Source organism: Tasmannia lanceolata, unplaced genomic scaffold, assembly GCF_043159265.1.
Source record: "Tasmannia lanceolata isolate RefF3 unplaced genomic scaffold, GAP_Taslan_0.1 ptg000023l, whole genome shotgun sequence".
NCBI lineage: Eukaryota > Viridiplantae > Streptophyta > Magnoliopsida > Canellales > Winteraceae > Tasmannia > Tasmannia lanceolata.
Genome location: NW_027518700.1, coordinates 37818903 through 37832868, shown reverse-complemented (window position 1 = coordinate 37832868; position 13966 = coordinate 37818903). Strand labels below are relative to the sequence as shown.

Here is a 13966-nt window from a genome sequence, read left to right as displayed (position 1 = left end):
TGTTCTAATCACTCTTGTTTCTATTTTGAAAATGATGCTATAAAATTTGAAAAATAAAATAAAAAATAAAATATATTTATTAAAATTGAAAAACCGATACATCTACAAATTAAATAAGTATGTTCATATTTCATTACTTAAAGCCTTTACCAAACATTTGTAGCCATGAAATTGGCTCTTGATGAGCCTAATCAATATTATATTTCAGTTAGGCGGACGTAAAATTTGTTTCATGTTGTAAAAATGAACATAAAACAAATTTTATGTCCATTTTTACGTTGAACGAAACGGAGCCTTAAGAAAATGCGGTAGAGGGGATTGAAAATAGGGCGCCACATTCGAATCACACAGGCAGATTTACTGTTCCTAGGCGTATAATGCAATGGATGGTATAGTATTGTGTAGAGTTCTATTCCATATATATTCCTATGGTAGGATTACAATATTCTCCCTAAGGACCCACATTTGTAATGCTTGCCGGCACCCCTGAAGCACAGAATAATTTTGTAATATGGAAATTATATAGTTTTAAAAAACTTGGAAAATCTCATATGTATGCAAAGGTGAGTTTCTTTATGTGCTTTAACCATTCATTCAATTGAAAAATGGTAAATAACATTAAATGACCCTAAAAAAGATCTCATTTTAGGGGGTAAAACTAGAAAATGAAGAAAAATATCCTTAATATTGCTTTCATGTTTTTTTTTTCTTTGAAATATTCATGCAATCCTGGATAGAATTTTCAGGGCATTTCATCTTGAACGAAACAGAATTGACATGCTAAGATAAATATGCAACAACAATAAAAAAACAATTCTCGTAGTAAATGTAAAATATATAACTATAATTATCTATAGATTATCATGCATCTAAAACATTCATGTAGAAATGACTAAAATCCCGCACAAATGTTTAGCAACACTACATGGCTTAAAGTAATTTCAAGGCTAATTAATAAAAAGTGTTCACCATGCAATTTCTCAATACTAAGAGATTTGAAAGACTCTTGTAACAAAGACACCAAATTGTTCCACTAACACGTCATGTGGGATGTATCAAGACATCATCCTTTATAAGTCACTTTTGTAGGTGAGGATTATCTGATATTCATATGGTTCTAACTGCATTAATAATATGAGATCATATAAAAGGATGTGATTGAACCTTCGATTTTACCTTCAATTTCTCATGTTAATAGTCATTAAACTCTCAAAATATTTAGAATAACTCTAGAAATATTGTCCATAATCTTCAAAAGTTAATACTCATCACGACATACTATCTACAAGCAATACCATTTGCTTCCCTCTTTCGTGTACACGTGAGTTGTAGGTCATATGTCTCTCTTAACTCTTACCCATATGTTCTTAGTATCAATTTTTTTGTTTTTTATTCATGTATGTTTGGCAACTATGAAAAACCTATTCCATAAAATATTAGTTGGGCCAGTTGTGAGAGATGGACGAAAGAGGGAGAGAATTGAGAGGGTGAGAGAGAGGGGAGCATGAAAAGCCCGTGGAAAACAAGGAAAAAAAAAAAAACTTAATTTGAAGTACGTAGTATATTTCTTTTCAATATTTTTAGGGATTTCTCAAGGTCTCTCTGGTCATGCTCTCTCAAGTCTTTGCCCCTACCCCCCCAGCTCCTTAATTATTGTAGCTTCTTTTTTTTTATCATTACAGCACTCCTTTCTATGATATCCAACAAATGAAAGCAAATAAAAACAATTTTTTTTAACACACTTTCACGACTTTCCTATCAGAATGCTTGTCAAATTATAGTAGCATTTTTCTTGTACTATGTTTTAAAAATTAAAGTCTAAGACAATTATGAAAGCAACAAAAAAAGTAAACTATGAATGGAGATATTGATCCTAAATAAAGTCGATTTATGCCATATTAGGTCTGATTGTATGTACAAGAAATATTACTTTTATAATATTTTTAAGAGAAAAGAGTTCCTACACCCTAGTGTAGATAACTTATCTACACACTAGGCTTAAAATACAGTGGGGGCCACATTGTTTGGCTGATCCAAAGCATTCATTTGATGGGCCCTCACATAGATAGGGTGTGCCCAAAAAATCTGCTCCATAGGATCATCCTAACCCTTTGAACTATGGAGGCAAAAAATGGACAAATTTGTGAAGGTTTTATACACGTCCATTTTTACCTCCCCAAATCGTAGGGTTGGGTGATCCTATGGACTTATTTTTTGGGTACACCCTATCTATGTGAGGGCCCATCAAATGAATGCTTTGGTTCACCCAAACAAGGAGGCCCCAACTGTGTTTTAAGCCTAGGGTGTAGATAAGTTATCTACACTAGGCTGTAGAAACTCTTTTCTCTATTTTTAATTGTAATAAAACTCAACTTATTATTGGCTAACACGTAAAATATATAATAATTTATAAATGAATTTATTTTGAATGCTTTCTATAGGAAAATATTAGACACGGCAAAAAGTGACCCGGACCCGCAAGTCCACACTGTCCGCCCATAATTTATGGGTCTGGGTCACTAAACTAGTAACCCGTTGAAATTTGACGCAGCCCATACGGATCACACCAAAACTGGGCCGGGTAAATCCGCAGGTGCCCGTAAAAACCCAAATGATCAAGATTTTATATGGTGTAAGCCCTTATAGTCCCTTATTTTTCAGAAAGTACTGTACGGACCACATCATAGGATGATCTAAACTATCCATGTGATGAAACACAATGGACATAGGTAGTGCCCCAAAAATCATTTCCATAGGGATGATCCCAGCCCTATGATCTATAGAGGTTTCGATAAATAATAATATCCAATTCCTCCATATATCAAAGGGCAAGGATCATCCTATGGAAATGATTTTTTGGGCACAACCTATTTACGTTAGGCCCATACATGGACGGTTTGGATCATCCTACAGTGTGGGAATAAAAACAAAAAAAGGGTGACTCGCGGTCGACCCGGCCCATATGTGTGGGGTCCTATGTTCACAAAATAGGGACCTGTAAAATTATGGGTCATTTTGTGACCCGGCCTATACCGCCCGTACCCGTACGGGGTGGGTGAAACCTGGCCGGCCCCACTCGTTTGCCAGGTCTAGAAAATATGGCTTGCAAAATGCTGCATCTCATGCAAATAAAATATTTCACATATTGTTTTTGGGAAGTGATATATCCACCCCTTTTGATCACCAAGAACACCCTCTATCAGTGTTTGTAGCAATCATCCGCATTGAATTCTTCTGACATAAGTATAGTAGCCCCTCTTTAGTCATTGATACACCGACAGGGGGTGTTCCTGGTGATCAAAAGGGGCGGATATATCATCTCCCTTTTTTTTGTAGGCAAAGTAAACTCTTTTTTATTGTGATATATATTTTATAATAGAGAGAAGAGTAGGTACTCCATGGAGTAGATAGCTTATCTACTCCCTAGCTTAAAATAGTAGTTGGGGCTACATTGTTTGGGTGATCCAAAACATTCATTTGATGGGCCCGCATATAGATAGGGTGTGCCCAAAAAATTAGCTCGATAGGATCATCCTAACCCTATGAACTATGGAGGCAAAAAATGGATAGATTTGTGCGGGTTTATACACGTACATTTTTGCATCCACAGTTCATAGGGTTAGGATGATCCTATCGAGCTGATTTTATGGGCACACCCTATCTATGTGGGGCCCATTAAATGAATGCTTTGGATCACCCAAACAATATGGCCCCAACTTTTATTTTAAGCTAGTGAGTAGATAAGTTATCTACTCCAGGGAGTTTCTATTATATTAAAAAAAAACTTTTATATGCTATATAATATGTGGAAAAAAAAGGGATTTATTTTGGTTCCAAACTTCCAATTAGGCCGCTTAATGTGTATCACGTGGATTCAAATAATAACTAAAAACTTCGTAACATAAAAAAATGAAAAACGAAACGATCTTAACCATCCAACAGCCGATACCCCAAAATGGACGGTGGAAAAGAATAATAGTTTTTCCCTCTACTTCTTCATCTTCGTATTTCTTCCTCGCAAAATCCTCGATTATTAAAGTTCATCTCTCTGAAAAAAAAATGGCGGAAAAGAAGCTCTGAATCGTGAAGGTCTGTCTCTTCTAAAGGTTTACTTATTTATTTATTTTTTATCAATACATTTATTGAACGAAAATCCAGTTTTTTTTTTTTTTTTTCGAGATCTAGGTTTCTTTTTTTTCTTTTTTCAGTAGAAAAAGCCTGTGATCATGAATTTATTATCGGCTTATCTCATGTGAAATCTGCTCAACGCCTCCTCTTTCGCCAGAAATGAAAGAAAATTCAGTTTTTTTCTCGAAATTTAGGTCCTGTTTGGATTGCAGGAATTTTCAGGAAAAGTTAGAAAAGGAAAATATTTGTAAAATTTCCTACTTTTTTTTTTCTTGCACACCCACAAAAAATATAACTTGCACCGACCTCATTCAATTCTCACTTAAGAGAGACCTTAAATTTATGATAATATTCCACTAAATTAGCTATAATCATATCATTTTCCTCAAAATAGTTGAAAGAAAAAAAAATTCCCAAATTTTTTTTCCATCAGAAAGGCTTTTCTAGCAATCCAAACATCTCTCTCTCTCTCTCTCTCTCTCTCTCTCTCTCTCATAATGGAGACTGTATTAAGACTTGAAAAATTGCATAAACACTTAATATTTTTTGGATTATTTAGAGATTTTAGAGGGATACCATTATTAATTGAAGGTCCCTCTAAATAAAACTTGAATCATGCTGGTTCAAATTATTTTTTTCCATGTGTAATCAAATAATGGAAAAGTAGGAAATTCTGGAAAAAAAAAATTCTCTATTCCCAACTTTTCTTGCACTAGGCTTCTTTAGAGGCATATTTCTTTGGTTTTTAGTTTTGCTTACGATTGAGAAGATTAGAAAATGAGATTTTAGGATTGTCGAGGACCCTACTGTGATCATGGACCTTTGGAACATAAGTGTTTTTTTTAAAACTGTTGTGGTAAAATACTCATTTAATTATGGATTTCTTTGGACAACTGAGTTAATTTCTTTTATTTTATTTATTTTTTATTTTTTACTTTCTATATTGATTTTGGCATCTGTTCTTACATCAATGCAATATGTGATGGAAGTATTTCTAGTTTTTCTTGGACTTTTGTGGCATTTTGATTGGGTTCTTTTGCATTGTTTTGACAGTAGATAGATGGAAAACCCACAAGATACATCTAACGTTGAGGCTAGTGGTAATGCAAGGAAAGATAGAATGCTTGAGAATTCCAGTTCTTCAGCACCTGTTGGCTCAGTTTATCGTTTGTTCAATCGCCAAAGGTCGATGTGCCAGATATTGGGAGGAGGAAAAGGTAAACTTCATGCTTTTTGGTTATCTTTTGATTTCTTTGAGGGTTGGAGGTTTGAAATAGGAATTGAACTGAATTTTATCAGTTGTTGGTATATCATTTAAAAGGAAAGGAAAAAGAACGAACAAGGCTGAATTTCTATCATATATCTGATTCAGACTAGCTGAAAGGATGATCCGTTCTATGTTAACGAAATCAAAGATTTATTATAAAATTGAATTTTGTGACATCTTTTTTCAACAAGATGTTGGGGAAAGGACATTATTACCGAATTCGTCCTCCGCCCTTCGATCCGCGATCCGAGGTCGCACGATCCCAAACGTGGTTCGCTAGCGACCCGGATCGCCAAAAAATGATGAACCGCGGCGACCTGCGGGAGAGAAAGAGAGAGATGCATATAGACTAAGAGAGAGATGGAGAGAGAGCTACAAATTTTATATATTTTGGGTTGAATTGGAACTAGAGCTTTATTTTTGAAAAAAATATGTAGGGCATACATGAGGTTTTTTTTTAAAATTTTTTATTAAATAGATGTAGTATAGACTATGGAAGGATATTCGTATATTCCAACGGGAACTTTCTTTTTGAAAAAATGTGTGACATACACGAGGTTATTATATTTTGTATATTAAATGTATGTAGTGTGTACTATGGAATGACATTCTTGTATATATATATATGCCCTCATCGTACCGCGTACCGGGCTACCATCGTACCCCGTACCCGTTCTTGTACCACGTACCGGAACAAACCGCTTTCCAGGTAACATAGTGTTTGCCTTTTGACAAACTAGAGTGATACATGTTAATATTTTGTTCTGTTGGGAAAGTTGCCTTATTTCCCACCCACCGTGGGTGGGAAGGCAAGGATACAAAATTAGAAATTGCCTTCTAGGTTTTTATGTAAACTTGGAATATAGAAAAGAGACAGCTTGGGGTGAGTTGCAAAAAGTGCAACGGCAAGAGTGGAAGCTTGGGGTGTGTGTTCGACTACCTTAAGGGAGAGAGGGAGAGTGAGAAAAAGAGAGAGAAAGGGAGAAAGAGAAAGGGAAAAAGAGAAAGGGAGGAGATTTTTCTTCTCGGATTTCTTCTCGGGGTTTTCTCTTGGGTTCTTTTTCGGGTTTATCTCTTGGGTATTTCTTGTGTACCATCTTGGTTTGAGAGCGAGGAAAGGGTTGCGGGTTTTGGGTTAAATCTATTGTAATCCTTGTATATTGTTTTCTCATAGTGGAAGATCGTGTTTCTCGCCGGTGGAGTAGGCTTGGCCGAACCATGTAAAATCTTGGTGTTCATCTTGTGGCTTGGTTTATTTTACTTTTTCGTTAAATTTGTGCACGGTCGGATTGGTTTGCCCGGCGAATTTTCTCAACAAGTGGTATCAGAGCTCAGGTGGAGCGATCGTCGAGGGCGGGTGGAGTGATCGTGGGTGTTGTGGTTGGATCGCGGTTAGAGCGATTTTTTGGGAGTAGAAAGATTGTCCTAGAAAGATTCTCGTTCGAGGTGGAGAGCTACACCGTGAAGTTCGGAGTAATCTGAGGTGACGGTAAAATCAAGTTCTACTCAGTTTAACATCGATAGATTTGACGGAAATGACAGTTTCACTCTATGGCAGATGAGGGTGAAGGACATCCTAGTTCAGTAGGGCTTGGCTAAGGCGTTGAAGGGAAATGATGGGAAGCCGGAGAAGATGACGGATGCCGAGTGGGAAGACATTGAGTCGAAGGCGGTCAGCACGATTCAACTATGTCTGACAGATAGCGTTATGGAAGAAGAAGATGCGCCTAAGTTATGGGATAAGCTGGAAAAGCTTTATATGTCAAAAAGCTTGGCCAACCGGTTGTATCTGAAGTGGCAACTGTACGGGCTGAAGATGCAGGAAGGTGGAGATCTTCTGGAACACATTACCGTGTTCAACGGGCTTGTGGATCAACTCCACAAGGTTGACGAAAAGTTGAAAGAAGAAAACAAGGCCCTTTTGCTTCTTACTTCGCTTCCTGATTCGTATGACAACCTGGTGACGACTTTGTTGTATGGTAAGGATACAATAAAGTTAGAGGAAGTCACGGCGTCGCTCTTATCGAATGAGATGCGAAAGAAACCTGTTCTTGGTAGAAATGAAGAGCAGGGGTTGGTTGTTCATGGTGGGAATCAAAGAGGAAGGTCGTCTGACAGGGGATCAGGAAAAGTCAGGTCAAGATCCAGGATCGGCGGAAAGGGTGCAGTGTTACCGTTGTAGGGAATATGGCCACATCAAGAGGGATTGTCCGAAGCGAGCTGACCAAGCGGACAATGGTGCTATGAATGCTGTGGTGGCTGTAACGGATGAACAGGGCGAAGAGTTTGGAGATGTTCTCACAGTCTCCATGGGTAATCACACTTCTCCTCATGATGAGTGGATTTTAGATTCAGGGTGCTCTGTCATGTATGCTCTAGGAGAGAATATTTTAATACGTTCCAGGATATAAGGGCGGGTGTAGTGTCCTTAGGTGATGGGTTTACTTGTGATGTCACGGGAGTTGGAATGATAAAGATCAAAGTGTTTGATAGAGTGGTTCGTACGTTGGGTGGTGTGGCGTATGTCCCAAAGATGCGAAGGAATCTAGTGTCTCTTGGCCGGTTGGACTCCAGAGGTTGCAGGTTTTCAGCTGCAGGTGGAGCCATGAAAATCACATGCGGCTGTATGGTTCTGATGAAAGGAGAGAAGTGTGGCGAGTTGTATCGTCTCGTAGGGGACACGGTGACTAGTGTTCCTAAGATCTCGATGGCTAGTTGGAAACATGGTAATTGTGTGCGCACACGTAGGGTCTCTTTTGCAGTTGGTGCAGAGATGGGTTTCCAGATTGCAGACGATGGTGAGAAGGTGACAGTACCTGGTTTGGGGAGGATGGATCGAGATCCCTCTCCAAGGTTGACTAGGTGAGTCAACGGGTTGGCAGCTACACATGTGCATTGGCCGTGTTGATCGCATCGGGAGGAGTCAGAACCAAGGTGATTCGAGGGTGTGTAGCTGGTACTTCAGAAGGCCAATGGTGGTTTGTGGCGATGGCGGACCAGTGGAGACATCAACGAAAAATCTTTAGGTGGCTGGGAAATAAGCGAAGCTGGAGATTGTTGGGAAAGTTGCCTTATTTCCCACCCACTGTGGGTGGCTTGGGTGGGAAGGCAAGGATACAAAATTAGAAATTGCCTTCTAGGTTTTTATGTAAACTTGGAATATAGAAAAGAAACGGTATTCTCTTTAGCTTGGGTGAGTTGCAAAAAGTGCAACGGCAAGAGTGGAAGCTTGGGGTGTGTGTTCGACTACCTTAAGGGAGAGAGGGAGAGTGAGAAAAAGAGAGAGAAAGGAAGAAAGAGAAAGGGAGGAGAGATTTTTCTTCTCGGATTTCTTCTCGGGGTTTTCTCTTCGGTTCTTTTTCGGGTTTATCTCTCGGGTTATCTCTTGTGTACGATCTTGGTTTGAGAAGCGAGGAAATGGTTGCGGGTTTTGGGTTAAATCCATTGTAATCCTTGCATATTGTTTTCTCATAGTGGAAGATCGTGTTTCTCGCCCGTGGAGTAGGCTTGGCCGAACCACGTAAAATCTTGGTGTTCATCTTGTGGCTTGGTTTATTTTACTTTTCGTTAAATTTGTGCACGGTCGGATTGGATTGCCCGGCGGATTTTCTCAACATGTTCCTTTAACAGTATAAAGTAGAAAGTGTTGCCATTGAAAAAAAACAAAAGGAAAGTAGAAAGTAGAAAGTAATGAAACATTCAAAAAAGAAAATAGAAATGAAAAAAAGAAAGCTAGAAAGTAATGTTTTTTTTTTTTTTTCAGTAGGTGATTCTTGAATTGCTTGGATTCAATTTGGGACTGCTTGAACGCCGTGGAGGTGAACACAAAGCTCTGCCATGCTAGACCATTAGGAAATAGTAAGGGTGCTGTGTAACTTTTTTGCATGAACCACAAACTTCATATATGAAAAATATGAAGTGTGTTTACCAAGCTTGATAGTACCTACATAGGTATAAGATATAAATAAACAATCTCTGAATTTGGGATTGCTTCTCTTTGTGATTGTTTCTCTTTGTCACTTTCTCAAGGTACTCTGAATTTCACTCACGTTAATCATAAACAATCTCTTGGTATACAGTTGGATGCAGTGAGAGAATCTGATTCAAATAAAAGGTTGTGACTATTTCTCCTCTGAGCTTGCTTAAGAGAAAAGAAGGTTGTCACCTCAAGTAAGTAGATTGGGTCTGACTTTGATTGATAAGAAAACAATAGTGATAGGAGATCCATCATGACTATGAAAATCCCACTAAAGTGTCTACCATAATTTGTAAGGAGGGTATCCGTATTGGCCTTAATTTGATTAAGGTATGGCTTAACCCAATTAGAAAAATTGACTATTCAATGGGTTTGTTTGAAGATGCAATTCAGATACCCCATGATGTTGTGATTTGTGGGTTTGGGGATGATTTTTGGATCGGTAATCCTTTGTATGAAACTTTTCCCAGTCTTTATAGGTTGGTGAAAGATAAATGGGTTTTAGTGTCTTGTTGTTGTGAAAGGGTGGGAGGGAGGCTTAACCCAACATCGAACACCTAGTGACATTCATTGTCGAACACCACATTTCACATCTAATTCATATAAATTGTTATACATAGTACATACACCACATTTCACATGCAATTCATATAAATATAATTTTTTTGAATAAGACATAAATATAATTATGCAGCACATACTAATATTATACCAATAATGCACTTACGATTTTGGTTTCGTTTCGATTTTTTGATGTTGGTATTGTTTCGGTGGATTCCTAGAAGCAGCATGTGCATAAGATGAGTGTAGCGGAGATGCGAATGCTTAGATGGATGTGTGGCCGCACAAGGTTAGATAGAATTCAAAATGAAGACATTAGTAAAAAGGTAGGGGTGACACCAATTGAGGAGAAGATGAGAGAGCACCGCTTAAGATGGTTTGGACATATCTAACGTAGGCCTTTGTATGCTCTGGTGAGAAGAGGCGACTCGTGCCAAATTGATGGAGTAAAAAGAGGTAGGGGTAGACCGAAAACAACTTGGGTAGAAGCAGTGAGGAAAGACTTAGTTAACAGAGAGATTTGAGAATGAAATATTGTGTGTTAGCCTCCTTTCCCTAACACACACATATATATTTATTATGAAAAGACTATAATGCCCTTAGGCTGCATAAGCTCATTCTAACACTCCCCCTCAAGCTGGAGTATGAATGTCATACATGCCCAGCTTGTTACATAAATCACTCAATCGAACTCCATTCAACGGCTTGGTAAACATGTCTGCAATATGATCATTCGTTCGAGTGAACTCGGTTTGAATTTGGCCTGTCTGAATCCTGTGACGAATAAAGTGATAATCCACTTCTATATGCTTAGTTCGTTCGTGAAATACCGGATTCATAGCTATGTGAATGGCTGACTTGTTGTCACAGTAGAGGGATGCAGGTGAGGAGTATGAGAATCCAATCTCTGACATAAACGACCGTAGCCAAATTAATTCACAGCTTGTGTAAGCCATGACCTTGTATTCTGCTTCTGCACTGGATCGTGACACAACGTCCTGCTTCTTACTCTTCCAAGATACTAGATTTCCACCTATGAAGGTACAATAGCCATTAGTAGATCGCCGGTCAGCAGGAGATCCGGCCCAGTCTGCATCAGAGTATCCCTCAATCCTCAAATGGTTATGCTTCCTGAAGAGAAGACCTTTCCTGGGAGCTTTCTTCAGATACTTCACTATCTGAATCACAGCTGACCAATGTGATGTCTGAGGCGCACTCATATACTGGCTAACCACACCAACAACATATGCAATGTTCGGACGAGTGACTGTGAGATAGATCAACCGTCCTACTAACCGTCTGTATCGACCAGGATCTTCTAGTGGCTCCCCCTGATCAGGTGAAAGCTTGACATTCAGATTCATAGGAGTCTGTGCAGGTTTTGCCCCTAGAAGACCTGTTTCTTCCAAAATATCAAGAGCATACTTCCTTTGGGACAAAGATAGCCCCCTTTGTGAATGTGCCACTTCAATGCCTAAGAAGTATCTCAGAACACCAAGGTCTTTTGTGCTGAATTCATTCTGAAGGAAATCTTTGAGGCGTTGTATTCCTGCTTTGTCATTCCCTGTAATAACAATATCATCAACATATACAACCGGGAGAATCAAACCATCCTTGCTTCGAGAGCTGAACACAGAATGGTCTACAGCACATTGTTTCATACCAAATCGTAGGATGGCCTCACTGAATCTCCCAAACCAAGCACGGGGAGACTGTTTAAAACCATAAATCGCCTTTCTAAGCTTACAGACGGTATGCTGCAACTCCCCCCGAGCAACAAACCCTGGTGGTTGCTCCAAATACACCTCCTCCTGCAAATCACCATGGAGGAACGCATTCTTGATATCCAACTGATATAGTGGCCAAAACTGATTCACGGCCAAAGAAATCAATACACGGATGGATGGAATCTTTGCCACTGAAGAGAATGTCTCAACATAATCAATCCCATAAGTCTGAGTAAAGCCCTTGGCAACAAGACGGGCTTTTAACCTCTCAACAGAGCCATCAGGTAGGTATTTGACGGTGAACACCCACTTACATCCGACTACCTGAGCACCAGGAGGAAGGGAAGCCAACTGCAATGTCTGGTTTTTGGCCAAAGCATCCATCTCAGCCTCCATAGTTGCTCGCCATCCCGAATCAAGCATAGCCTCTTGAGCAGAGCGGGGAATAGAAACCGATGACAAAGATGATATAAATGCTGTATACGAAGGAGAAAACCGAGCATAACTTACCGCATCAGAAATAGGGTGATGAGTGGTACGAGAATGAGCACAGCTCGCAATGGGGGCATCAAGAGATTCATCAACCTGACTAGCATCATCAGAGGATGAGGGTAAAGGACCCGCTTGCTGAGAAGAGATGGCAGGGCATGAAGGCTCAACTGAAGTAGTAAAACGCTTGCGAGTATATACCTGGAAGGGACGCTGAACCGGATCCGGTGGCAAACTGGGAACCGGAACCGGCAATGGCAACGGAGGAGGAGATACCGGTAAAGAAGAGGAAGCAGGAAAGTAGGGACTATCCTAAAAAAAGGAGACATCAGCACTAATAAATTTGTGGCGAAGCTGAGGATTGTAGCATCGATAACCCTTCTGGGTTCGTGAATAACCCAGGAAAACACACTTGATTGCCCTTGGGGCCAATTTATCAAGTCTTGGGGTGAGATCCTGATCAAAGCAAACACACCCAAACACCTTGGGAGGTAACAAAAGCTGATCCCCAGAAGGGTGTAACACCGAAAAAGGGGACCGATTGCTAAGAACTGAAGATGGTAGACGATTAGCCAGAAAGCAGGCTGTAAGCATAACGTCAGCCCAAAAAGATTTGGGAACATGCATCTGATACAGAATGGTGCGAGCTATATCTACAAGATACCGTATTTTCCGCTCGGCAACACCATTCTGTTGTGAAGTGTGGGCACAAAACGACTGATGAATAATTCCACGACTAGAAAGAAACTCCTGAAAACCGTGCCGTTCAGAAAAATACTCACGGGCATTTTCAGTACGTAAACATTTAAGGGAACATGAGTATTGGTTTGAAATTTCAGCATAAAATAAACAAAATGTAGAAAACACCTCAGAACGATCCTTTATTATATAAAGCCAGGTCATCCTGGAAAAATCATCAACAAAAATAACAAAGTACTTCCCACCAAACATAGAAGGAGTACAACATGGACCCCAAACATCAGAATGCACTAACTCAAAAGGACTACTGACACGACTAACAGAACAAGACGGGTAGGAAACACGATGGTGTTTTCCATACTGACAGGACTCACAATGAAAATGACTAATAACACCAGAAACAACTGAAGAACGCTGCAGACGCTTAAGAGAAGGATGACCGAGCCGGCAGTGCCACATAAAGGAATCTGCTGAGGTACTAAATGCCGTGGGAGTGATAGCATCATCCAGGTATAGGCTATCTGTCTCATGCCCGGAGCCAATCGTCTTCCCAATTGCAAGGTCCTGAAAAACACAATAAGACGGAAAGAATGTTACTGAACAATTAAGGCGATTAGTAAGCTGACTAACAGAAAGAAGATTGCAAGGAAAAGTAGGAACATAGAGTACAGATGATAAGGATAAGTGGGATGTGGCTGTAACACTCCCAGTGCCTGAAATAGGATATCGAGTCCCATTGGCCAAGGTGACCATCTTAGTAGGAGCACAAGAAGTAAAGAAATTAAGAAGTGTACTGTTACCGGTCATATGATGAGAGGCACCAGAATCAATAAGCCAGGAAGCGGAGTGGCTAAGGGAGCAAGATGGGTTGCTACCTTCTGTGGCAAGTTGAGCAGCCGGTTGTTTCCCTTTCTCCTGTAGGCGCAAAAGTGACTCATACTCAGTCCGAGAGACGAGCATGGTGCCTGAGGGAGCAGGAGTAGGTGCAGCAGGTGTCTTAGAAGCGAAGTGGGCGGCTTGAGCGGGACGCAGCTCGGGTTGGAGATTGTAACAGAAATCAATAGTGTAACCCTCCATGTCACAATGATTGCAATAATGTGAGCCACGACCCCCATAAGT

At 39.8% G+C, this 13966-nt stretch overlaps 1 protein-coding gene across 2 annotated transcripts in view; it reads left to right on the top strand.

The window, feature by feature from the left end:
* The first annotated feature begins 3910 nt into the window (after positions 1-3910).
* Positions 3911-13966, top strand: part of LOC143856712 (reticulon-like protein B16) — a 38397-nt gene continuing 28341 nt past the window's right edge. The window contains exons 1-2 of one of the 2 annotated variants that reach the window (XM_077366982.1): positions 3911-4089; positions 5185-5345. In XM_077366982.1, the coding sequence (XP_077223097.1) occupies positions 5189-5345 (157 nt within the window). In that variant the 5' untranslated portion in view covers positions 3911-4089; positions 5185-5188. Of the gene's footprint in view, positions 4090-5181; positions 5346-13966 lie in introns of both variants that reach the window. The other variant, XM_077366981.1, reaches the window with a different exon arrangement.